The 26,493-nt window shown below is 37.5% G+C and overlaps 1 protein-coding gene across 1 annotated transcript in view; it reads right to left on the bottom strand.

Annotated features, from left to right (window-relative positions):
* The window catches only part of THSD7A (thrombospondin type 1 domain containing 7A), a 431,097-nt gene extending 412,755 nt beyond the window's left edge, over positions 1 to 18,342 (bottom strand). The window contains exon 1 of the mRNA XM_039216623.1: positions 18,177 to 18,342. Within this exon, the coding sequence (XP_039072554.1) occupies positions 18,177 to 18,342 (166 nt within the window). The remainder of the gene's footprint in view (positions 1 to 18,176) is intronic.
* Between the last annotated feature and the right edge of the window lie 8,151 nt (positions 18,343 to 26,493).

Here is a 26,493-nt window from a genome sequence, read left to right as displayed (position 1 = left end):
TAATGATGCCAGCAGGTTTTTACTTTGTCTCTTTTGGGAAAGAAAACTACAGCTGGAATCTAAGTCTCTCTGTACAGGACACTGCAAAAGTCAGCACTTCTATTGTTGCTAATATTCCTATTCAAGAAATTTTGTCAGTTTATACACTTGGAAAATGATTCCCTGAAATAAAGGTAAACTGCAATAGTGTACCAAACCACAGCACAGATGGTCAGACTGGGAAGGTGGGAGAGAAGGGAAAGAAAGAGCTTAGTAAAGAGAACTTTGAGGGTAAGGAGAGATAAATGAAGTTATGTGTAAGTGTGCATGGGTGTGTGTAAGACCACGGGAGAGAAGGAGAGTGTGTGAGCAGGAGAAGAAGAGAAAGAAGCTCTGTGGGATATTTCAGGAAAGGTAAAGAGGGGTTTAGGATGTTTGTTATATGGTGTCCAGTATAAACTTCTGTGTTATCCTGTCAAGAAAATCCACAGTTTAAATCTACAGATCACTTTTTTTAAAAGAGATACAAGGGGGGAACATCAATATACTGAAACTAAATACTAAATGATCACTTGAAGCAGCTCTGTATATTTTTCAGTGGTCAGATTCACTGCAACATGGAATATGAATACATATTTATATTTTATTATAAGACAATAAATTGTTTAGATAAAATATGTATTATTCTATGTCACAAAACTGAAGGAATCTATAAAAATCAATGTTAAAATCTCAAAAGCGCTGTCAAATCCTCAGTCGGGACATCAAATAGTCAACTTATATACAAATATTACAAACCTGTAATTATTCTATTTACCTATGCTTGTCTGAAAGCATTAAGAAAAAGTTTTCTATTATTGTCTATTAATTATACCATATAATGTTCATTTAAATATTTGAAACTTACTCTACACAATTGAAGATTTTCCCTAAAGTATCCTTACTTTTCCCTCTTCAATTAAAATACTAGTGTATGTAGGTCACCAAGATGCTTGTTTTGGCTGGTAGTCTTATAATAAGAGTATGGTTTGGGTCAAATCCCTTAGCTGTAGGTACCTGAGTTTACTCTTTCATTAAAGAAGGGTGTTACTTCCTACCCTATAATAATGAAGAAATTGTAAGAAATTAGTAAAAGAACATGTGATATAAATGTTTAGAGAACTGTTGAACACCAGGAGAGCACAGCAGTTGTGTTATTACATCCACTAAGCTGTAAAAACCAAATGGGTAACTTCTAAAATACATTAACACCTGAATTTTTTAGTATCACTTAGATTTCTCTGTGCATTTTGAATACCTGTCACTGAGTCAGCCTCTGTAAGTCGTCACATCTCCTTCATCCTTACTTTTTTCCTCCTTTACTGAAGACTTCACTGTATTATCAGATCAAAAACCCAAAAGGAGCTGTTTACAGGCATCATATCAAATGTGCTCATGACTCCTTCAGCGTATTTTCCTCCTAAATGTGCTTCGCTTCGGTCCTTATAAACTAGGTCCCCTATACCACTTTGCTATATTTTCTAACTACTTAACCTTCTAATTATACAACAATATCTTCATTGGAACTTCAGAGTGTGTGCCTGAATGACAACTAAATCATAATTGAAATTACTGGAAAACAAAATGTGTATAGTGCTGTGCTGGAAAAAAAAAAAAAAAAGTCCAGTTTGGCAGTTCCTCTAATCATAAAATACAAAGTTACCATAGGACCCAGAAAGTCCACTCTTAAGTATATATTCAGGAGAAATGAAAAAATATGTCCACACAAAAACCTGTACATGAGTGTTCACAGCAGCATTCTATATTATAGCCCAAAAGTGGAAAAGCCCAAATATCTATCAACTGATGGGTGAATAAAATGTGGCATATCCACACAATGTAATGTTATTCAGCAATAAAAGGAATTAAAATACTGACACACAATACCACATGGATGAACCCTGAAAACATGCTAAGTAAAATGAACCAGTAACAAAAAACTAAACAAGGTTTCATTACATTTGTAAAAAAAATGTCCAGAAAAGGCAAATCTATAGACATAGTAAGTAGATTAGTTCCTACCTAGGATTGGGCCTGATAAGAAAGAATGGAGAATTTAAAGGTTCAGACTTTTGGGGAGGGGCAATGAAAATGTTGTAAAATTGACTGTGATGAAGGATACACAACTTTTGTACCTGATAAAGTTGTTTAAAAACCAGCTTTATGATAGCAATTCCAATATTCAGCATATTACCAACAAAGAAAATTCATCTTACATATAATGATATAGCACAAGACTCACTCCTCTAATTTCCACATATTTTATTACATCAAATTAATTTAGCTTCTGGATCGTACTACCAAGATAGAAAATTACTTAGAAAAGAATGTTCTTGAAAGCTCAGAAAACTTTCATCATCATTTTACATGTCATGATGTCCATGGTGCTGCAGTGCTTGATCAATCAAGTTTGAAAGAACACCTTGACTGCTCTCTAATATTTATTCTCTTCTTGTGGGATATTCACAGCTGAAGCAGTTCAAAGCCAGTTCTCTTACAGAACAAGCCAAGGGAACTGAAGAAATTACATTAAATCTTGCAGTTAGAGACACAGAGAGAAATGTATCTTAGCAGCAGTCAAAGCTTTCCATGTGAATTAGTTTATTCCATAAATCCAAATTCACTTTGATGACTCTCCCATTAAAGATGTGTAGTCACCACTGAAAAGTGTCAGAAGAAGCTGTTTTATAGAGCTATTGAACCTATGATTTTTGCTGCAGTTCTGTGGTTACACTCACCAGCCCCGGGCAGCAGATGCCTTCCCTCTGCTAGCTTCTCGACTTCCATGGGGCTGTTAACTAATGAGAACTAATGAAGCAGAGCATGTAGGGAGGTGGAGGGAAATGTTGATGTTGGCCGGAAACAGGACTCTTCAGAAACTTCAATTTCGTTTCAGCATTCCATATATTCTCATGTGGTCATTCTCTAAAACTCCAAAAGATACCTTTTTAATCACTTTTCCACCCCTGTATTCAAACTTCAGATTTTTGAACACCTCATATGATTGCCAGAGGCAGAGTGTGTAAACTATTTCGCATAATCCAACTGACTTACTAGATAGGTTATGTGGTCAACAGTGTTGTCCCTTATGACATTTTTTTTAAATGAACCCCATTTCTAAATGATGGCAAATGACAGACCCACCGTAGGGGAAGCGGGCTGCTTTTTCAGTTGCCCATGTCCACACAGAAAAGAGCAAGCACGCCCGGCCCCCTCAGCATCCCTGGTGCACCTCACTCATTTATGTTCTCACTCACTGACCCACCCAGAGAAATACACAGATTTAAGGTTGAATTTTCACAGTAGTCTAATCAAAACCACAGAGGAAAATAACATACCTAATCACCCTTATACATAAACTGAAAAGGATACTCTACCTTTCCTATGACTATGTTTAATTGTCATTACCTAAAGACGGGGTCTCTCATAGAAAGTTTGCAAGAATTGTAATAGTTCATTTACACAATTAATATTCTTCTAAAATTTATAAATTCACATGACTTAACATTTGCAAATACACTGTTTCATTCTCGGCAATGTTTTATCCAACTAAAGAGATGTGGGCTCCTAGATTCATAAATCAAACAAAAACCTGGCTTCTACTGTGTTCCACTCAGTGTGGCCCTAGCTGCTCTCCACACATGCACTCACCCTTCCATTCCCAACTCACCCCGAGTTTTTATGCCTCAGAACCTCTGACTGTCCCTCAACACACATTCCATTTAATTTCTTCACAAGAGCTCCACTCTACCTAGCCATTTGTCCTTCTGGCAAGCTGTTTATTTTTCAAGCGTGTGTTTTATGAAATCTCCTCTTCCCTGTCTCCTTCTTCAAGATAATAATCACTTTCTCTGTTCCACATGTATTTATGTTTCCATTTTTGCAGTAAATTTCCTAGACAACAATTATTTACATGTGACAGGAAGCTTCAGGAGTGGTGGGTCCGTATGCCATTCACACTTGGTCCCCAGCACCAAGTCTGCTGTAAAAAACAAAACAAAACAAAACAACAAAAAAAAAAAAGCACTACATGCTTGTTTGTTTTACGTAAGTGAACAGATAGACACAAACATGAAGAAAAAGGTCACCGAATTCTGTGACTGGAGTCCCTGAAGTTGTGTAATATAGTGGTTCTGAATGAAATATATTTCCTATAGAAAAAAAATTTATTATATATAATACACATAGTTAATATAAGTGTGCATAAAGTATGCACAAACACATACATACAAATATTTCTATATTTATGATAGGGTTATGTCCCAAAAAACTCATCTTACCCATCTTAAGATAAAAATATCACAACTTGAAAACACATTTAATATACTGAACCCACGTATATAAAAAAACAACAGTTAATACAAAATATTCCACCTGGGTCTCTTACCAATACTGCCTTAATAATATCATAATTAATGTAAAAAATTTACAACTAATATATTATCTAAATGACATCCTAATGGCAGCTGCTATTAGAAGAAAAGTACTTCTGGGATGCGTGTGCAGCTCAGTCAGTTAAGTGTTCGACTTCAGCTCAGGTCATGATCTTGGAGTTTGTAGGTTCAAGTCCTGCATCAAGCTCTGTGCTAACAGCTCAGAGCCTGGAAGCCTCCTTCAGATTTTGTGTCTCCCTCTCTGCCCTCCCCACCCTTGTGCTCTCTCTCTCCCTCTCTCAAAAATAAACATTTTTTAAAAATTTAAAAAAAGTACTTCATGGAAATTGGTGCAGGCATGGCAGTCTGAAGACATTGTTCAGGCACCAAAGTGGCAAATACAGGAAGATGGTGAGACATAAAAGGATCTTAAAATAAAAGCTATAAACTAATGAAAGGTATATTAAGATCATTTATTAGAGCGAGCTCTTGATGAGCACAGAGTCTGAGATAATTTTTTAAAATAAATTGTTAATATAACTTTTTGAATAATTAATATTTTAGTGAAAGTATTCATAATTGTGCACATTTTCAAAAGTCAGCGCTTTAATATCGCTATAACATTTGAGGCAGTATAATAACTTCCATAATGCCAAATAAATCATGAAGTCCTGTGTAGTAATAGCCATAAATGACTGTACTATTACATGTGCATATATTTATGCATAGAAGTATGTGTGCATATATTTGCACTAGTATGATTGTAATGGTGTATTGAATTAGTAATAGAATTCTATCAAAAGCCTACAAATTATAAACTTTAGAGAATGTACATAAAAAACAGTTTGTATTGAGCATGTAACAGGTGAATACCACTCCTCCAAGTTGAGAATCACTTTCAGAAGACTTTGAAATCTTGAGGTATATATATATATAGGATATCTATATACATGACATGTATATGCATATACAGAGCATACACACGATGTACATATGTTTATACATACATACATACATACATACATACGGGGGGGTATGTACTTTAGGAGAGAAAAGAACACTGTGAGAGAGGATACGTCAGCATTCACTGTTCACTTCCTACACCCTTTCACTCACATCATCACAGACCAGGAAAGTCTTGCCAAAAATAATCTTAGGTGTTTCCACACAAAGGAATTTTGGAATGCACAGTCCCACTTAAAGAATCACAACTCTAGCATTTCCTGCATGGCAAAAATATGTACAAACACAAGTAAAAATAAAAGGCTGAGGTTGAATGTCTTTGTGTTCTAAAACTATACTTTGAACAACTCTGCTAACAGCAAAGCTGAGGGCTTTGCAACTATGTACTGGCCCTGACAGCATGTAAAAGCAGAATAATGCCAGATGCAGAGAAACCTAAAATGCACATGCAGATTGAAGAAGAATCAAAATGAAGAATAAAACAGAGTGGGATCCAGAGACAAACTCTAGCTCTGTGAGAAGCCATTTGTAGTTCACGTCAGGATCACAAGTAAAAGATTTACTGATTTACTGAGTACGGACGTGAGCCAGACACCATCTAACTGCTATACAGTTTTGTCTCAAGATATCTTTAAAACAATCTGAAGAGGTAGATACTAGTATCATACCTAGGGCATGGCTGACAAATGAGAGACAGAGATTTGAGTTCAAATTCTTAATAAAGTACAAAATTGGGTCAAGATTCATATCTGTCTCAGAAGTTGATTCTTGAACATTTCATTCATTACATACACAAATACACATAAATATCTATTTTACTACGTAGCAACCAATACCTCTTTAATCTCAAGCAATGGCTTCAATTCTTTGCAACTAACCTCTTTCATTGTCAAGTGGAAGTAAATGAATACAATGGACAAACTCCTCTGACACAGTTCTGCTGATTTTGAGACAGAAAACAAAAATAATCTTTAAATAGTAGAACCCAAATCAGCAGTATTTGTGTTCTGATGCCATTCTTTAGCAGGCATATCATAGAACATACTCACAAACACAACCATCTACAATACTCAGTAGGTGCTGTTACTGCTACTGCTATTCCAACTCAAGGGATAACTTTTTATCCAGACAACATGGCAAATTTGAAAAGCCCTGCATTGGCCATACAGCGTGAGTTTTTTTTTTTTTTTAATTTATTTCCAGGAGAGATAGAGAGAGACAGCGTGAGCAGGGGAGGGTCAGAGAGAGAGGGAGTCACAGACTGAAACAGGCTCCAGGCTCTGAGCTGGCAGTCAGCACAGAGCCCGACACGGGGCTCGAACCCACGAACCGCGAGATCATGACCTAAGAAAAGTCAGAGATACAGCGTGAGTTTAAGTACTCCCACTACTAATAGGAATGCTTATGGTAATCAATGCCTAGGCTTGATACATTTGCTTGGGAAAATTAACTGTCCAGCAAGCTCTCTCCATAGTTCTCAGTTAACTACCTGGGTAGTGTACTGTATTTGTGCACACACGATCCACTTCTGAGCCACCGTCTACTAGCCCCATTCTGGGAGTGCTCCACATTCTGTGTCCGTGGAAGGGTTTGTGGAAGCAAGCTGAGCAGCAGGCTGCCTTGACAGCTCAACTTAGCAGGGGTTCAGAACAAGGGACTTCACAGTTTCCCAGAAGTTCAGCAGGACACTGCACAACAATTGTTTGCCTGCCCCCGCCCCGAGCAAGGAATAACAGATATGCAACTATGTAATTAACCACAACAGAGTCAGCTAGAGACGCAGCCTGCACATAGTGCACTTAAAAATCTCACAAGCTTGGGGACCCTGGGTAGCTGAGTGGGGCTAAAGGTCTGACTTTGGATTTCATCTCAGGTCATGATCTCACAGTTCGTGGGATATAGCCCCACGTCGAGCTCTACATTGACAGCTCAGAGCCTGCTTGGGATTCTCTCTCTCCCTCTCTGCTCCTCTGCTTCTCACTTTCTGACTCCTTCTCTCTCTCTCAAAATAAGTACATAAACATTAAAAAAAAACTGTTAAGAATTCATTTTAAAAAAAGAGGAAATCTCACAAGCTTACAGGCTCAATTTAACCTTTAATCTATCACACCCTTTCTTTCCAGTTCAAGATACCGTTTATCCCTTCCAAACTCTCTCCCAAAGTGTTCTCCTCGAGGTAGAACCAAGACAAAGTGTAGGCTCATCCCCATTTATTGTTTATTTACTTAATTTCCATGTGTATTCTCTCTTTATAAAATACTTGTTAGTAAGAGCCGTATCATCAGGGCAATAACAAACGAAGCATGTGCAGCCCAGGTTAAGACTGAGACTTTGAACTCAGCCATCTGCAGGTTCCACCTGTTCTTGCTACTATACATATGGTAGAAGGACTACAGACTCCTCAGCAGAGAAGACAGATGACAAGCAGATGAAAAAGTGATGCTCAACACCACGTATCATTAAAGCACAGAAAATTAAAACAATGACACACAACTACACACATTAAAACAGCTAAAATTCAAAATACTGACAACACTGGCCAGGATGTGGGGCACCAGGAACTCTCATCCACTGATGGTGGGAATGCAAATGGTACAGCCACTTTGAAAGACAGTTCCTAACAAAATTAAACATGCTCTTCACCATATGATCCAGTACTGTGCTCCTTGGTCTCCCCACAACAGAGATAAATACGTATCCACACAAAAATGTATACACAGATGTTTACAGCAGCTTTATGCAGAATGCCAAACCTTGGAAGCAATGAAGATGCCCATCAATACGTAAATGGATAAACAAACTGTGCTATATCCATACAGCAGAATATTAGTCAGTGATAAAAGGAAATGAGGTATCAAGCCATGAAAAGACATAGAAAAAAACCTAATGCATAATTAAAAAGTGAAAGAAAAGGCTACACACTTTGTGGTTCCAAATACATGATATTCCAAGAAAAGCACAAGTATGGAGACAAAAGAAGATAAAAATATCAGTGATTACCAGACATTTGGAAAGACAGTGGGATGGATTGAGGCATGAATAGGTCAAACACAGAGGATTTTCATGGCAATGACACAACCCTGTATAATACTATAATGGTGGATACATGTGTTACTAGGCACATGTAATTATATATCTGTCTAAAACCACAGAATGTATCTGAGTGCCTGAACCTTACTATAAACTATGGATTTTAGTAATAATAATGTATCGATACTGGTTCATCAATGGTACACATGTACCGCAATGATGGAAGATGTCAATAATAGGGAGAAATGGGAGAAGAATGAAGAGTATACGAGAACTCAGCACTTTCTGGTTAGTTTTTTGTAAACCTACAAACACTCAGAAAGTAAAGCCTATTAAAAATAATTTTTAAAAGAATGTAGAATATTTGCCTGTTTCCACCTTTCTCTTCTTGTTGTGTTATTGTCTTATAATGTCTCATTTTCTCCCCAAGTCTTGAGAGCCATCCATAGCTTCTCCTGGATTTATGGAGATGACTCAGTAAATTCTATGTGCATGATCTCTGACAGCTCAAGAGACATGGAGTCTCCCCCATCAACATTATCCAATTACATGGACATGAAGCACATTTCTGCCTTTTCCCCACATCTCCTCATTTATTTTCTCATAGCATAGCTCTGATACATTAAAAATAATACCCTAGAGATTCTGATTTCATAATGGTCAACTATGCAAAATATCAATATGGTCAATAGTGCTTCTGGAAGATTAAAGGACATCCTTTTGGTTAGGCCCAGTTATGTATCACAAGCAGTAGATGGATTACTTCTTAGTATTGCTGTTTTCAGCACTACCATATTTCCTCCACTCTTTCCCAACATGTGCTTAATTGTTATTTCACTTCCTCTGAACACTGTTTTTCTTATTGCTTGGATACCTGAGGATTAAATGCAAATTCCTTTATTTTTCATCATTTTAATGCATCCTAAAGTGTCAAGTATGGAGTGTTGATGACAAAGAAATAGAAGAAAAACCTCTACCTTATGACTCATTGGCACCTCTAACTCACACTCTGTGATGTTCTTGTGATAAGAAAATGTATTTTCTGGATAACACTTCCCTAATGTTTCTTTCATTAAGGACCACTTAATTCTGAGAGAGCCCATTCACCAGACAGAGGCTTTCACTCACCCCTTCCCAGAGATATCTCACTGCCCAGGGTTACCAATCTGACTTACATGAGAGTTTAAGAGGCTCTGTTTCCTTAGAAAAGCATGCAAAGCAAACCACACTTCCCCAATAACCTAGTCAGGAGGTCAGCATCTCATCCCACCACCATCAGACCAGTTTTTCTATGTTATAATAATATTCAGGAAAGAATGTGGCCATGTGCTGCTCTAAAGCAGTCAACCTCAGCCTTGACTGGGGCTTCTATTATTTTGCAAACCAGGTACCCATCTACAATTTGCATAATGAGTGACCTGAGTTACTACAGTCCATTAAGATAGTAAAATTTCACAAAACCACCTGAGCATTTCACTTTTTGATGCAATCAATAAGGTCTTAATGAATTTTGAACTGGGTTATAAATACTAAGAAACAAGGGTAGGGAAACAAGACAGAAACTTTACTTTTTAAAAATGTATGTAGGGGCGTGGTGAGTTAAATGTCTCACTTTTGATCTCACCTCAGGCCAGGATCTCACAGTTCTGGAGGTTAAGGCCCGATTGGGCTCTGCACTGATGGTGCGGAGCCTGAATGGGATTCTGTCTCTCCTTCTCTCTGCCCATCCCCTGCTTGCGTTTACTCTCTCTCTCTCAAAATAAATAAACTTACTTTTTTAAAAGCATTTAAATGATCATCTAATAAGCAAAATTAACAAAGATATAAAAACAATTCTGTGAAATCATTTAGGTTGGAAGGCATTGGTCACAAGACACTTTCAGGAATCTAACATTTCAGATTCTTGAGAAAGCCTTTGAAATACAGCACAAAATGACATATAAAAATTTCTATTTATATAATTCACCCTCAGTTTGCTGTTCAAAATATTTTTATGATCTGTGCTCCATGCTGTCTACATCTAAGTGTCAAAGTAGTAAAAAAGATGGGCCTATGATAATACCACCTCTCTTCCTAGTTTTATTTGTTTTCATGGTGCACCTTGATTGGAGAAGACAGATAAATGTGTTGAATTTGTAAAATTACTGCCTGTTATGTCATTTTTAAGGAAAGAAAGAGGGGCATCTGGGTGGCTCAGACAGTTAAACATCTGACATTGGCTCAGGTCATGATCCCACGGTTCGTGGGTTCGAGCCCCGTGTCGGGCTCTGTGCTTACAGCTCAGAGACTGGAGCCTGCTTCAGATTCTGTGTCTGCCTCTCTCTCTGACCCTCCCCTGCTCACGCTGTCTCTCTCTCTCTCTCTCTCTCTCTCAGAAATAAATAAAACATTAAAAATATAGTAATAAAATAATTTTAAAAAGGGAAGAAAGATAAAGAATGGAAAGAGAATATTTTTTGAACATCCACCACATTTAGGGCACTGTGCTAGACACTTTCCATTTACTACCAGTCAAAACTTTGTAAATGGCCTTGCACTTCAGAATTTCTGTCACCATTCTAAGGTGAGAAAACCAAACCAGAGAGTTTAAGTAACTTGACCGGTAAGGTACAGGCAGATTTAAACAGTGGTTTGTCTGATCCCAAAGTGTGTGTTCTTTCTATCCTACAATGCTGTATCTCTTATAATCTGATCAAGTATCTAGCACTGTAACTGTATCAATTTGTAATTTCTAGTGCACTTACCAAATAAGTGATTTCAAGAAAGCTAATGCACATTACTGGACTTGTTCCAGGTCATAAAATTAAGTTGCCACTGTATTATGTAACAGAAAAATAGAAATAATAAAAAATGCCACTTACTGAAGTTCTAATCAAATATTCCACTGATATATTATATATGCTACCTTATTTAAATAAACCTCAGAAAACCTGTATATAATACATATATTTAGCCATATTGGAGATAAAAGATAAAGATTCAAGAAGACGACATAATTTTATGACATGGATGAAATACAGCATCATGTTCCATGTTACTCTGGACTAATTGACATTGATGCCCATACTCTGTCCACTCTACTCTCTGCCTTCCATTTAATGAGCAAACTATGCCACATTCCAACTGAAGCACAGTTGAAGTGCAAAACACTTATTAGGATAATGCCACCCTCATGTTACTATTACCTGGAAGGACATTCCTCTTTCTTTTGTTATTTAATGAATGGTAGAATTAGGATTAATACCTTTCCATATGCACTACATAATATTTTATATTAAGACAAGTACATGAAAGAAAAGAATAATACTTTTATTTTGTTTTAATATTTTTTTATTTATTTCTAGGAGAGAGAGAGAGACAGCGTGAGCAGGGGAGGGTAAGAGATAGAGGAAGATACAGACTCTGAAACAGGCTCCAGGCTCTGAGCTGGCAGTCAGCACAGAGTCCGACACGGGGCTCAAACCCAGAACCGTGAGATCATGACCTAAGTGAAAGTCGGACGCTCAACCAACTAAGCCACCCAGACGGCCCTTACTTTTATTTTTTTAACGTTTATTTAGTTTTGAGACAGAGAGAGACAGAGCACGAACTGGGGAGGGGCAGGGAGAGAGGGAGACACAGAATTTCAAACAGGCTCCAGGCTCTGAGCTGTCAGCACAGAGCCCAGTGTGGTGCTTGAACCCATGGATTGCGAGATCATGACCTGAACCAACGTCAGAGACTTAACTGACTAAGCCACCAAGGCGCCCCTACTTATTTTATTTTATATTGAAGAAGTAAGAGATTGTTTTACACACAATTAACTGTGTAAAGGACACAGTGACTATTGTTAATAGTATTGCCTTGCATTTCATGAACTTAGTTTGAAAGTGTTTAGTGTGAGAAGTGATTTTCTTGAGAGAAAATTCAAACAGATAAATATCTTAATCCCCTCAATTCTGAACAATAGCTAGTGTGTACTTTTTTTTGGATTTCAGGGTCATTTCCTTGTTACAAAAATTTGGGACTCAATTTGGGACTATATCAAAATTAAAATCTTTTGCACAGTGAAGGAAATCATCAATAAAATCAAAAGCCAACCTCCTGAATGGGAGAAGATATTTGCAAATGATATATCTGATAAGAAGTTAATATCCAAATTATATATAAAGAACTTACATAACTCAACATCAGAAAACCACAAGTAATTGATTAAAATGGGCAGAACACCTGAATAAACAAACATTTTTCCCAAGAAGACCTACCAAGATGGGAAACTGACACAAGAAAAGATGCTCAAAGTTACTAATAATCAAGGAAATGTAAGCAAAACTACAATCAGCTATCATTTTCTACCTGTCAGAATAGTTAAAATAAAAAAGGCAAGAAATAATCAACACTGTCAAGAATATGGTGGGGGAGGGGCGGGAAGGAGCCCTCCTGCACTGTTGGTGGAAATGTAAATTGGTTGAGCCACTGTGGAAAACAGTATGAAGATTCTTCAAAAAATTAAAAATAGGACTCTGATATCCAACAATTCCACAAATGGGTAAATAGAAGAAAAGACATGAAAACATTAATTCAAAACATATATACACCCTATATTAATGCAGCATTATCTACAATACCTCAAAAATGGAAACAATCAAGTGTCTATGAATAAAGAAGGCATACAGAAGGCATACACACGCGCGCACACACACACACACACACACACACGGCACACACAATAGAATATTACTGAGTCACGGGGCACCTGGGTGGCTCAGTTGGTTAAGCGTCCAACTTTGGCTCAGGTCATGATCTCATGGTTCATGGGTTAGAGCCCTGCATTGGGCTCTGTGCTAACAGCTCAGAGCCTGGAGCCTCCTTCAGATCCTGTGTCTCCTTCTCTGTCTGGCCCTCCCCTGCTCATGATCTCTCTCTCAGAAATAAATAAACCATTTTAAAAAATTAGAAAAGAAAAAAGAATATTATTGAGTCACAAAAAAGGATGAGATCTTGCCATTTGTTAAAACATGGATGGACCTACAGAGTAATATACTAAGTGAAATAAGTCAGACAGAAAACAACAAATACCATATAATTTTACTTCTATTTGAAATCTAAAAAACAAAACAAATGAGTAAATAAAACTTAGCAAGCAGAAACAGAACCATAAATACAGAGAACAAACCAATGGTTGCCAGAGGAAAGGGGGTAAGTGGATGGATAAAACAGGTGAAGGACAGTGGGAGATGCAGGCTTCCAGTTGTGGAATGAATAAATCACAGGAATAAAAGGTACAGCATAGGAAATGTAGTCGGTGATATTTTAGTGGTGGTGTATGGTACGGATGGTAGTTACGCTTACGGTGAGTACAGCCTAATGTATAAACCTGTTCAAATCACTATATTATTTGCCTGAAACCAATATAACATTATACATCAACTAAACATCAGTTTAAAAAAATAATAAATACAATTACTTCATTAAGACCTTTTGGAAAATATATCTATGACAGAAGTTGATAAAAGTTGTAGGTATTCATTCACTGTTTTCTGTCTTATTCATGTTAAGTCAATCATACCTTACCAAATGCATTCATATTCTTAATTTAGAAATGCCAGTTAAATATTAGACATAGTTACTACTGAGAAAATTCCATACTGTAGAATATAAAAGTGGGAAAAACTAGCACTTATCAGTAATTATTTATCTTCTAATAATAAAGTGCTTTACCTCTATGTTTATAAAATATGTTTTTAATTATCCACACAAATTCGTTACCTCTCAAATAAATCTTACAAAAAACTGTTAAAATATTTAACTTCTGTATTTTAATAAGTATTTTTAATATCTTATATTCTGAGGTCTTCATTATTAAAAAAAAAAGTGTAGCAAAGTAAATATCCCTTGGCTATTAGATTTTATCAATATTGTACCTTTTTCATTACCTTATTCATTATTCAAATAAGTTCCTCCTAGCTCTACCACTCCAGTTAAACCATCGTTTCCCAAAACACTGATAGTTACCTTACAAATTCCCCCTTTTATTCAGTCATTGCTGAAATATTTCATAATTCCATTCCAGTCTTTCAGAAATGTTTTATACCTTTTGTCACCATCCCCTTCATAAAATATCTTCTTCCATTTAGCACTGATTGCCATTTTCCTTGGACCTGTTCTGACCGTACTTTCTCTGACTCTTCTACTGGTCTCTCCTCAACAGTGGCCCTTTAAATAACAATATTCTCTGTGAAGTACCCTGGCCACTCTTTTCAGTACTTCTCTTATTTTAGTGATCCCTCCAACTACCATGCTTCGAAATATTATACATTTGTTGAGTTCTGAGTCTACAGTCTCAGGCTCTTTCTCTTAAGCTACCCATCCAGTCACCAGTTTTCCCACTAGGTCTATTCATTTGAACAGATTACTCCTTAAGTTCGGTATATTGATAGTAAATGCATATTCTTCTTCACTAACCCCAGGACATCAGCTCTTCCTTCTTCACATCCTCTGCCTCAAGGAATGGGGCACAGATATGATGCAGTCTTGATGGGATGAGTCCCTCCTCTCCTTGGTACAGAGTTCCCTACATTCTGAAGATAAGGTGACATTTCTGCCCTGTGATCCCCAGCCCCCCTTCTCCTCGTCACTTCCTTTGCTCTCAGGTACTCTCCTTACTGACCTCTAGGCTCTTCACTTAATCTCTCTCCATTCTGGGCAAAGAATATATCAGTCCTCTGCACAGAGCTTCCAATAGCTTCCACTTGCTTTTAGGTTAAAACTCCAACATCTTTACCAAAGTTTGAAGGTTTTATTACAATCTGCCCCAACTCATCAAATTGGCATTCTTCCATTCATTCCCACCAAACATCCTAGACTTGAGTTCCAGAACTTTCAAGATTTAAGAATGTCGTCATGCTTTTACTTTTATTTTCTTTCTTCGCTCTGCTTAAAATGGACTTCTACTCCTCCCCGCGTAAAAAATCCAACTCTCATCTTCCATAACCTCTATCAATATTAACTCCTCTTTAAAGCTCTCTACAACCCCCGTTTTCAGCTACACGACTTCCCTGTTCTTATAGAACTTTGTTCATGACTATGGTACCATGTGGTAATTGTCATGTATTTACAGTATTGTTCAGTTGTGAATTTCTTGAGGGAAGGGATGTCAATATTCTAGTCAGCCTCTACCTCAGTGACTTTATATAACTGAGTCCTCAATAACTCTTTGTTGTTACTTGACTTAATAAAACTTTCATACAGTGTATACCTTAAGGTTTCATATAATATACATTAGATATCATATATCATGTATTATAAACCTATGTATTATGTACATGTATTATATATACACATGTTAATCAACAGTGGATATATGTATATATGTTCACTTATGATGTATGTATGTGCATATTTATACACACATACGAAGCATGTTAAGGGTGAAAAGCCCTTAAATATCACCTTTTTTAATCAATGAATATTACAAACTCAGAAACCAAGAGCCAAAGTCATTAAATGACTTTGCCAATATACCACAGCTTGCTAGTGATAAACACAGTTCCTGTCCCAGGGTTCTTCATCCAGTGTTTCTTTTACTACTACCTGTAATTAAATGGTCTGAACAATAATGTAACTCCCTATTATCTGCTGTTCCAAGCCTCAACAACTGGAATAGAGATCCTGGACTGTCTGACCTCACCTCAGTGTCTCTCCCAATTCTCGTCCTATTTTCATGGACAAACACAATTCTTTCATCTCTACATTTTCATTTACAATGTTTCCCTCTCCTTGAAATATCCCCGAGTTCTTCTGACAACAATTCTCAATTTCTTTATAGATACAGCAAACCCTCCTTTCCCTCTTGAATAAAATAAAGAAGAAAAATTTTCCTCTCCAGTTTAATTCACTTTTTTTCCCCACCAAACTAAAGGCCACCATAAAGGAAATGCCATTATCACCCTCATCACACTAGCTTATGTTTGCACATGCATGTAACTTCGAAATTACTGATTACTTTCTCATAACTCACCAATTTGCTCTTCATACCACTATGAATAGTCAGAAGAAGGTATCATCGCATTTATATGCAGCTGAGACAACGAGGGGTCAAAAGTTAAGTGAACCTGCCAATGTTCTCCTGGCTAGCGGGGCTGGCCCTGGCGGTGGAAGCAAGGTCTCCATATCCTTGCTCCTGAGAGTTTTCCACTATTTTAAATGGTTTATTGGCTTGTGTTCCCACCATGACATTTATGTTGACATAGATTGGCACCTCAGATGCTGAACAGTGAATGCTGCCTGGATTCTTATTCGATCTGAATTACCGCTTGGCTTTTCTTACTTTAATAGCACAAATTTCAAGGAGGCAAGTACTATTTTGTCTAGTACTTACCTACCGGAGAAGCTCTTCCCAAGCCTCCAAATGATACCATTTAATGGCAAATTATAGTTTAATGATTGTTTTTTGTTTTGACCGAGCTTCTGAAAGTAAAACCATGGCTTTTACTAAATTAGAGAATGTCTTCAACTCTTTGTTTGAATTTGAAATAAATTAATATGATTTCATCTGCATCCACTAGTCAACAACTAACATTTAAACTCCAAATCTTAAAAAGAATGGCTAACACTACCATCCAAATGGCTTTTTTAAAAGTGTGGGTGTTATTTCTGGCAACATTCTGAGGCACATCTAGGTACTTTGGATTGAAATAAATTTCTGTTCAATCTTCTTCCCAAGTTTCTGGATAGATCCAGCTTCTTTAAAATTTCAGGATATCAGTGTAATTGTAGAGTACACTAACCTGTCTTTGCAGACAGTGGAGCCAGGCAAGAGACCCACTCTGTGTAACTTGTTTGTAATCCCATGACAAATACATCTTTTCCCTCCTTTCTACTGCGTCCTTCTCTTAATGTTTACGAATTGTCAAGAAACTCTTAATTACCTCTACCGCTAAGCAATAGGAATAATGTTTCCTACTTCATTTCTATGCACATGCCGAGTTTCAAGTCTGCTAAAGAATGCTCAGTGTCCTTTAGAGGAGGAAAAAAGACACTGGAGAAAGGGGAGTTAATTCCTCACTTGGTATTGTTTTCCTGCCGGTCACTGTCCCACCAGGTCCTCTAGTCAGCAGTTTGCCTGCAGCTTCTGAGGCACAATTAGTTGCTGCTTTTGTTAGTGGGTTGAAAACAAAGCAGAAGAATTCTCAAGGCAGGAAAAGTTTAAACCTCAACATCCGTACAATTGCCCACTTGAAAAATCACGGAATTCACTCATTAAGAACTGATCTTTGCACCCTCTGGGCGAGCTCACTGGAGCCCCATCTGCCTTCAGCTGTTAGAACTGCCCTCACCTGGCTTGATTCCACGTGTCCCACTTATCACAAAGCTACACTTAACAAATCCAACTCTGTACCCACACGTATCATGGCAATGAGCAAACTGCCTGAAGACAGAATGAAGACCGGGTCTGAGCTGCTTGCCTGTCTTTGCCAGAAATACAGTTCTGGAACTCTCCGTAGAATGAAAACTCGGAGGTCAAGAATGCACTTCATTATGAAAGCGCCTTGTTGGGTGTCCTCATTAACCACAGAGCTGCGAGAGAAACATCATTCCAGTGACTCACTAATGCCTCTTAGTTGCTAGGTTGTTCTTTCCTAATGGCATCGGACACGACCCAATCTGCTCCCTAGTAATCATACTTTTCCCCTTAGGATCCCAGTACACCCTGCTTATCAAGCTACACTGGGGTCCCTCCTGAAGCCCCGTAGCTTTGTAATATGGACCCAGTGGTGAAGAGGAGAAGAAGGGGAGCTCCGTCCCACTTACCAGTCTTCCACAGATACGGAGTGGGCGCCTCAGCCTGGCCCGGAGCCGCAGCCCCGCAGGCGCCCGGGCACAGCAGCAGCGGCAGCAGCAGCAGCGGCAGCACCCCGGGGCGCCGGCCCGCGGCGCTTGGGCTCCGGGACGCGGAGCGCCTCGCTGGCAGCCCCATGCCGCTCGCAGCCGCTCCGGGTCCGGATCCGGAACGCGGTCGGCAGGGGATTTTCCTGCGCCCTCACTCCGTCCTCCCAAGGACTCCAGAAAGCAAAGCTCTCCCCTGCTATTGTTCGTTTCAGATGCAACGGAGTGAAAGCTCGTTTACCACCAGGGAACAATAGCGTCGGCGGTGGCCGTGGCTGCAGCCGCCGCCGCCGGCGGGGATGCTGGGGCGGCTGCCATTCCGCGCAGACAGGCAGGTCCTGGCGGCGAGGGAGCAGCCGTCCGCAGGCGGCCCCGGCTGACGGAGCAGGTCCTCGAGGTCCGCGAGCAGCGCAACCCCCTCCGCCAGCTGGGGGGGGGGGGGGCGAGCCGAAGAGCAGCGAGAGGGGGCTGGAAGCAGGAGGCGGTGAGCGCGCCAGGGCACGAAAGGAAGGAGCGGAGGGGAGAGGGGCGCCCCGATCGAACACACCCGCCCAGAGAACTCCTGTGCACATGGTGCGATGAAATATGTTTGGAAGGATGCACCAATGAAAAGAATCCGCACCCCACAGGCTTCAGCATGACAAATAACAGGCATTGAAATTCATCGGCATCCGAGGAGTCAAATGCTAGATCTAGAGGCATGCTATTCTTAGGGTGTATTTACACAAAGCATCAGTGTTTAGAATTTATTTTTAAGTGGTGGCTTCTGAATTACTTTACGTGGGAAGCCGTATTTATGATCAGATGTGAAAAACACAGTAGAACGGCAGAGCTGTTTACTTGCTATTGAAAAGCATTTGAACACTTTCTTAAATGTGCTTCGTTTGAACTTAATCTGTTCTCGACAGAAATACGGACAATACTGACCTGTGACAAATCAAAGTACATTATCTTCTCAGTCTTTAAAATTGAATTAGTACTTAACAAGCATTCACAACGCTATCTAGTTACATGGAGAAGATTTTGCTAACGCTAATCGTAAAATTGTATGTCAAAGACTCAGTAAATAAAAGTGCTATCTCCTTTATCTACTTCTGTCAAAAGTGTTCTACCTTTAAGTATCCACAGAGCTCTAAGTAAAATTAAAAGGACAACTGGGTTTCCATTATTTGGGTATCTCCAAATTAGTACATTCTTTCCTTAAAGACCCCAGGCATTAATTCTTCTGACTCTTATGGTAGAAAAATGCTTCATAATCTAATTAACCTAATGTTTTTGGGTCTTTTGTTCTTTGTGTGTTTATTTTCTTAAGCCATACGCAATGAAAGAAAGTGTATGAAGTCAGATAATGCTTTGCCCTTTCTTTCTTCCTTTCTCTTTCCCTCAATGATACCCTTCTATTAATTCATTGTCTAGTAAAGCTAAAATAATAAGGCATGTAGCCAATTAAAAAGTCAGCAAACAGAAAGCCAAAGTAAACTATCCACATCCGGTCAGCAATACTTGGCCAAATAAAAATCTAAAAGCAGGAAAACTACTCTTTATGACTTTACTCCAACAACACAGTCAACTCCAGGATTTAAAACGAGGCAACTACTGTTTCTGAAAGAGGAAACCTTCCATAAAGCTCTCTTGGGATGCCTGCTGTTTTGTAGATCATTCCAGACACAGCCCTTGTGCATGCATTAGATTAGAAGCAGGTTTGATCAAATAATTCCCGGGTCCTGCCTGTTTAAGTATTCTGACATCAGAGGAAATTAGCAATGTTTAAGGTTGCAAATTTGGTCTTTGTTTACTTTCCACTCTGTTAGGCCTCTAAAAGGGAATTAAAAGCTCAGAGAGTCCTAGCTCTGTGAGTCTGTGATTAGGAGAGATAAACTAGTGTGGATTACTATTCCTTCACTGGTTAAAAATAAATGAATGAATGAATGAATGAATGAACGAACAAACAAACAAACAAAAACTCACAGAGGCAACAATCAAAAGATTATAGGCTGATAAAGGATACAAAGGAAGCCTGATCCTAACAAATGTATGGACACTTGTTTCAACAGTTACACCAAAGAAGAAAACAGCTCCTGCTATTGCTTCCTTCATTCTCTCCTCTTATAGCAAACTCTACAATACCCCTCTACAGTGACACGGCTTTTCTATCCTAGCTGTTTATTTCTCAGCTACTGTTAGGGCCTTGCAGGTTTATCCTGAAATCCTCCAACTCTGGCACAGGGAAGATGTCAAACTGAAAGTACTGTTTTAATAACAGCCCGTTTTAAGCATTCTTAGGGAGTCCCAAACCAATTCTCCAAGTAGAAACTCATTATGTAACAGAAGACAGAGAATCTAAAGAGTCAAGTTAGTACAACTGAATGTACAGGGTAATTAGCCCTATAAGAAGCCATCGGAAGCTATATATAATAGCTTACTGTCTAAAGAAAATTTAAGAATCTGATGTTTATATTTATCCATAATTATATAATAATTACTCAATCGGTCAAAAGTTTAAACATTATAGCTCCAACTTCAAGCCTTATACATTTCATAGGAGTCAGAAACCACTCTAAGTCAAAAATTTGCTGCCATTCAAATAAAATATACAACTAGGGTGAATGTTCTGCAGAGTATTTGAAAATAGTTAATGATTTTGCTTACTCCTTTAATTTCAATTTATAGAAGGCTTTGCAAACACACACATGCCCAGACAGTTAGTAGTAAAAACATTTCTGGACAAGGTTAAAGAAACTGAGTCATATATGCATTTGTCTACACCACTGCCACATGTCTGTTCGATAACAATGCCATTACTGCACTTGAGGACAAAAATATATGGGTCTCTGAGGAGATAGATGTGATACATATATTCAGATACATGTTCCTTTGTGAAAGCTATCGTGTCCAAATGGATAAATCCTATCAATAAAACTGATGAACGGCAAGACACAGTGAGACACAGCAATCTTTGTTTTCTAGAATATGATATAAATAATACACAAATGTTTAATGACATGATGTCAAAATTTAGTCATAAGAAGTCTCAAGGATGCAGATTAAATTGACCATCTGTACAGCCTGCCACGAAGTAAATCGTTCATCATTTTTCATGAAGAACTGTTCAAGTATTAATGAGCCAGGGCTACCAAAGTTTTCCAAACCAATGGATGAAAATGCAAAGGGTAGTTTTTTTAATATTTAGAAATGAGACAAATCTGAACCTATCACCCCTCAAGTGGTATCCTTTCATCCATCTTTATTATTTTTGTTGTCATTTCCAAACTCCCAGTAGTGACGATGTATGCATACCTACACATACAAATGAAAGAATAGACACAAAGTTACTCACTGATAGTGTTACAGGGGAGTATCAAAGAATGGCCATTTGGAAAAAAAACTTTATTTTTTCCTACATAAATGTTGCCATCTTAAAAAAAAAAAATCACCCAAAGGAATTGTTTGTGTGGCCTCTAGGTGTCATACTTGACTAAGATTTGGGATGGACAACATTTATTTTGGGCTTCTTTCAATTCCCTCCTTCTTGCCACACCCACCAAAGTGATAGAAGATAAAACATTTCACTTTTCATCTTTGTAATAAAGAGATCACAGATTTTGCTTTCTTTCCCAATTTTGCTTGTAATATTCATCTTCTCTTTTCTTTCCAATTCCTTTTTCTTTGTAACATCTTTGGTTTGGTTTGGTGGCTGGTTGGTGATTAGTTTGCTGGTTTTTAAGTTTGTGTGGTGAGGGGAGGGCTGATTCTAAATTTCAAATCGTTGTACATAAAGAAAATTAATCCCACTGTTTCTCCATTTTACTCAAAACTCAACCTATTTGGAAACAATATGGATCTGCTAAAAACAATGAGACCCCTGTTTTGAGTACCAGGTACAAATGTACAATATTTTGGTTCACATCCTTCTAGCGATCCCATCCTAGGCCATGTATGAGCAATAGTCCTGGTCACAAGGTAGTAACCAAATTGTTAACAAATTTCACCAGTGACTTAAGAGGGTGTTTCTGGAGAGAACACCCTGGCCAATGCAATGATCCAGGCATTTGAAAAGTACAGAAGAACGATGTATATATAAGGCAAGAGACTTTGCAGTTATCACCAGTTATGTCGGTGTCCTACAGATGGATAATTAAAAGGTATGCACCCTTAACAAACAATTGACAACTAAATATCAAGGTCAAGAATACTTAAAGAGAGACCATTGTCTCTTGTGGTAGAAGTAGAAAAAAGCCAAGGATCAAAGTGAAAACAGTTAAGAGGTGACGACTACAAAGATGATTGATTGATAAATGCAAGCAAGCTTATTATGTTAAGATCAGGGTTCTGCTTGGGAAAATCTTGAATTGGATATTTGAGACAAATTTGGCTGGGTGAATGTCTTTAACTCTTTGTCTCCAGCCCCCCTTAAGTTCCCAAAGTTTTCAGAAGCAGCTGGCCCATCCTTATTAAGAGCTAGCAACATCTTTTTCCCACCATGACTTTGTGTTCCTTGCTCTGCCCCCCCTTCTAGTCCACAGGCTGATAACTAACTAGGGTTAAGTCAGGCAGCATGGGACATGCTTCTGGGCCTGTGAATATTGTAAAAAGACTATATGCAAAGAGCTGCAAGAATTAGGTAGAAGGTACTGGTAGGAGCCAGAAGAATATTCACAGAGCTAGACTTTCAGAGTGTTTGATTCGAGGCCAGAACATGAGACAAGAGGGAGTTTATTAACTTCAGGAACACTGCAAAGAGATGGAATTCAATACTCTGCCAGGAAGTACAAACTGGTGGTTCCTAGAAGCCTGAAAGAACACTGATAGAAACTGAAATGGCTGAATTACCAAGGCAGACAGGAAAGGAAGGGACATTGTGGAATACAGACATTGAGCAAAAAAAGGAAGACCTAAGAATGGATTATGCTTCTCCAAGGGGAAATGCAGAGGACACACTAATCACCAAAAATATCAAGAATGTGTTGGTGAAAGGGACAACGGTATCTTAAAGTTCCATGGAGGCTCTTTGCATGCCACGAGGAGAGATGGCCACAAAAGTTTAAGTCTCTGATTCACTGGAGTTAATTTTGTACATGGTTATGAAGTAAGGTTCTAAACGTATTATTTTGCACAATGAGGGGTGCCTGGGTGGCTCAGTCAGTTTAGCATCCACTTCGGCTCAGGTTAGGATCTCATAGCTTTTTGACTTCAAGCTCCACATAGGGCTCTCTGCTGTCAGCTCTGTGACCTTCCCCTGCTCATGCTCTTTCTCAAAACTAAACACTTTAAAAAAAATATTTTGCACAGTGATATCCAATTGTCTTAGTATCATTGAAAGAACTGTTTTTCTTATTGAATTGTGTTACCATTTTTACCAAACACCAGTTTTTTTCTATTCCACCGATAGATGTGCCTATCTTTATGCTCATATGACATTATCTTGATTACTGTAGCTTATACTAAGTTCTGAAATTTATTAATGTTAAGACTTTCAATTTTTTTTGTAAAAAACATTTTGGCTATCCACTGTCCTTTATGTATCCATCTTTATTTCAGAATCAACCTCTCAGTTTCTACAAATTACCTATTGAGATTTAGATAGACATTGCAGTGAATCTATAGACCAATTTGAGGTGAATTGTCGTATTAATGATTCTGTCTTCCAATTCACGAACATGGAATACTTAGATCTTCAGAAATTATTTTCAAGAATATTTTATACTTTTCAGTGCACAGATTATACTTATTCTGTTAGACCCAAGTTTTAGCTTTTGATAAACTTATGAACAGAATTGTTTTCTGAACTTTCAGATTGTTTACTACCAAGATTTAGAAATCAAGTTGATTTTTACATACTGATTTTATACTCTACAATCTTGCTTAATTCATCTATTTATAATATTTTCTAAATTTCAATTTTTTCAATATATAAAACTATCATCTATAGATAGCTATTTTTATTCCTTCCTTTTTACTCTGAAAACCTTAATTATATTACAGTGTTAATATAATTATTATCAGTGTTAAATACAAGCGAAGAGAGCTGGTATCCTGGCTTTATGACTGATCTTAGGAAGAAAATAGGCACTCTTTCACTATGAAGTATGATGGGAGCTGCATATTTTTTTACAGATGCCGTATCCATGCTTGAGAAATTGATTGAGAAATTTCCATTAATTTTTAGATTGTTGAAAGTTTTTATCATGAATGGATTTTGGATTTTCCCCTGAATGATTTTTTGGCATGCTTTAGCTGTTTTATATCCTTTAATTGATTAATATAGTGTATTGATTTCCCGATGCTAAGCCAACCTTGCATTCTTCAAATAAATCAGACCTGGTCATGGTGTAAATCCTTTATGTATATTACTGAAAGCGATATTCACATTCAGTTGTGGTTTCTCCAGCTACTCATTAGGAACACTGGTCTTGAGTTTATTTTTTGTTGTTGCTGTTGTGAGGCCAGCTGGCTTTCATAATCAGGGTAATACAGACCTCACAGAATGAGTGGGATGGGTTTCCTTCTCTTTTATTTTCGAAGTTTGTGAAGGACTATATGACTTCTCTTTAAAATACTTAGTATTCACTGTTGACACCAGCAGGGCCTGGACACTTCCTCTATGGAAAAATATTTCATTACAGTTTCAATTTCTTTACCTATTATACATTTCTCCAGGTTTTCCATTTTTTTCTTCCCTAAGTTTTGGTAACTGGTGTTGCAGGAATCTATCTGTGTCACCTAAGTTATTAAAATCATTGGCAGAAAGCTGTTCATTTATTCAATTAAAATCCTTCAAGTAGGATTAAATAGTGATTTAAATAATGATTTCTCTTCTTTTGTCCCTGACTTTGGAATTCATGTCTGTTTTCTTTTTTCTTGGTGTAGCTAAGGGTTATTTTTTTAAACCTTCCACAGTACTTTTTTTATATTTCCTGTATTGATTTTGTGTTTGAATTCATTGATTTACACTCTAATTTTATCTTTCTTCTGTTTGATTTAGGTTTAGTTGCTCTTTTTTCTAATTTTATAAGGTACTTAGGTAACTGAGGCCTTAGGATACTTAGGAACTTACAGAGGATATTTTCTTAAGCTACTATGCCCTTTCATATTTTTTGATATAAGGCTTAAAGCTCAAAATTTCCTCCTAAGCATTGTTTATTACATACGTTACACACATTACATAAATTCTGATATGTTGTGTTTTATTTGGATTCAGTTCAAAATATATTTTTAATTTTCATGATTTACTTTGATTGAGGAGTTATTTTCAAACACACTGTGTAATAATTTCCAACTGTTGGAGGTTTTCCAGATCTCTGGTGTGTAAGTCTAATTTATTTGTAGTAAGAAGATCTACTTTGTAGGATTTCTAGTATTTGTTTTTACCTTTGTTCAGCCTTGTTTTATAATCCAGCATATGGTCTATATTGGAGAATGTTGCACAGGCACTTAAGAAAAAAATGTATCCTTTAGCTGGTGGAGTTTTCCATAAAGTTCAAGTCGATTGATAGTGTTGTTCAAACTTCTATATCCTGGCTGCTTTTCTGTATAATTATTTTTTCAATTATTGAGAGTGGATTATTGTTATTTCCAGGTACTATTGTTGAATTGTCTATTTTCCCTTTAGTTTGGTCAGATTTTATGTCATATGTTTAGAAACTCTATTGTTAGGAGTGCATACATACAGTGTTACATTTTCCTCATGAATCGACCCTTCTTTCAGAGAACATATCTTTTATTGTTTTCACCAGGTTGTTTTTGTTATGAAGCTTATTTTTGGACAAAATAGCTACTTTAACTTCCTTATTGTTGCTGTTTACAGAATATTTTTCTATCCTTTAACTTTTAGTCAATTTCTGTATTTAAATTGAGAGTATATCCCTGATAGCATATAAGTTGATGTTTTTTATCTAGTCCAATAAATGTTTGCCTTTTGATTGAGATTTTTGGTTTATTCACATTTAATTCAATTACTGAAATAGTTGTATTTAGATTGTCATTTGCTATTCTGTTTTATCTTATTTTGCATCAGCTTAGAGATATAATCTACATACCATAAAATACACCCATTTAAAGTATACCGCACAGGTATATTCACACAGTTACTCAGCTACCACCACCAGGGCATTTTCATTAAGCCAACAAGAAATTCCAAGCCTGTTGTCAGTTACTCACATCCTATCCTTCCCCTAGACTCTGGTAACCACTAACTTAAGGTATGGATTGATCTGTTCTGGACATTTTATATAAAGACAATCAT

The sequence above is a fragment of the Hyaena hyaena genome, unplaced genomic scaffold, assembly GCF_003009895.1.
Source record: "Hyaena hyaena isolate Hyena2069 unplaced genomic scaffold, ASM300989v1 scaffold_646, whole genome shotgun sequence".
Taxonomy (NCBI): Eukaryota; Metazoa; Chordata; class Mammalia; order Carnivora; family Hyaenidae; genus Hyaena; species Hyaena hyaena.
The sequence above is the reverse complement of the archived record's forward strand: the minus strand, read 5'-3'. Positions and strand labels throughout refer to the sequence as shown.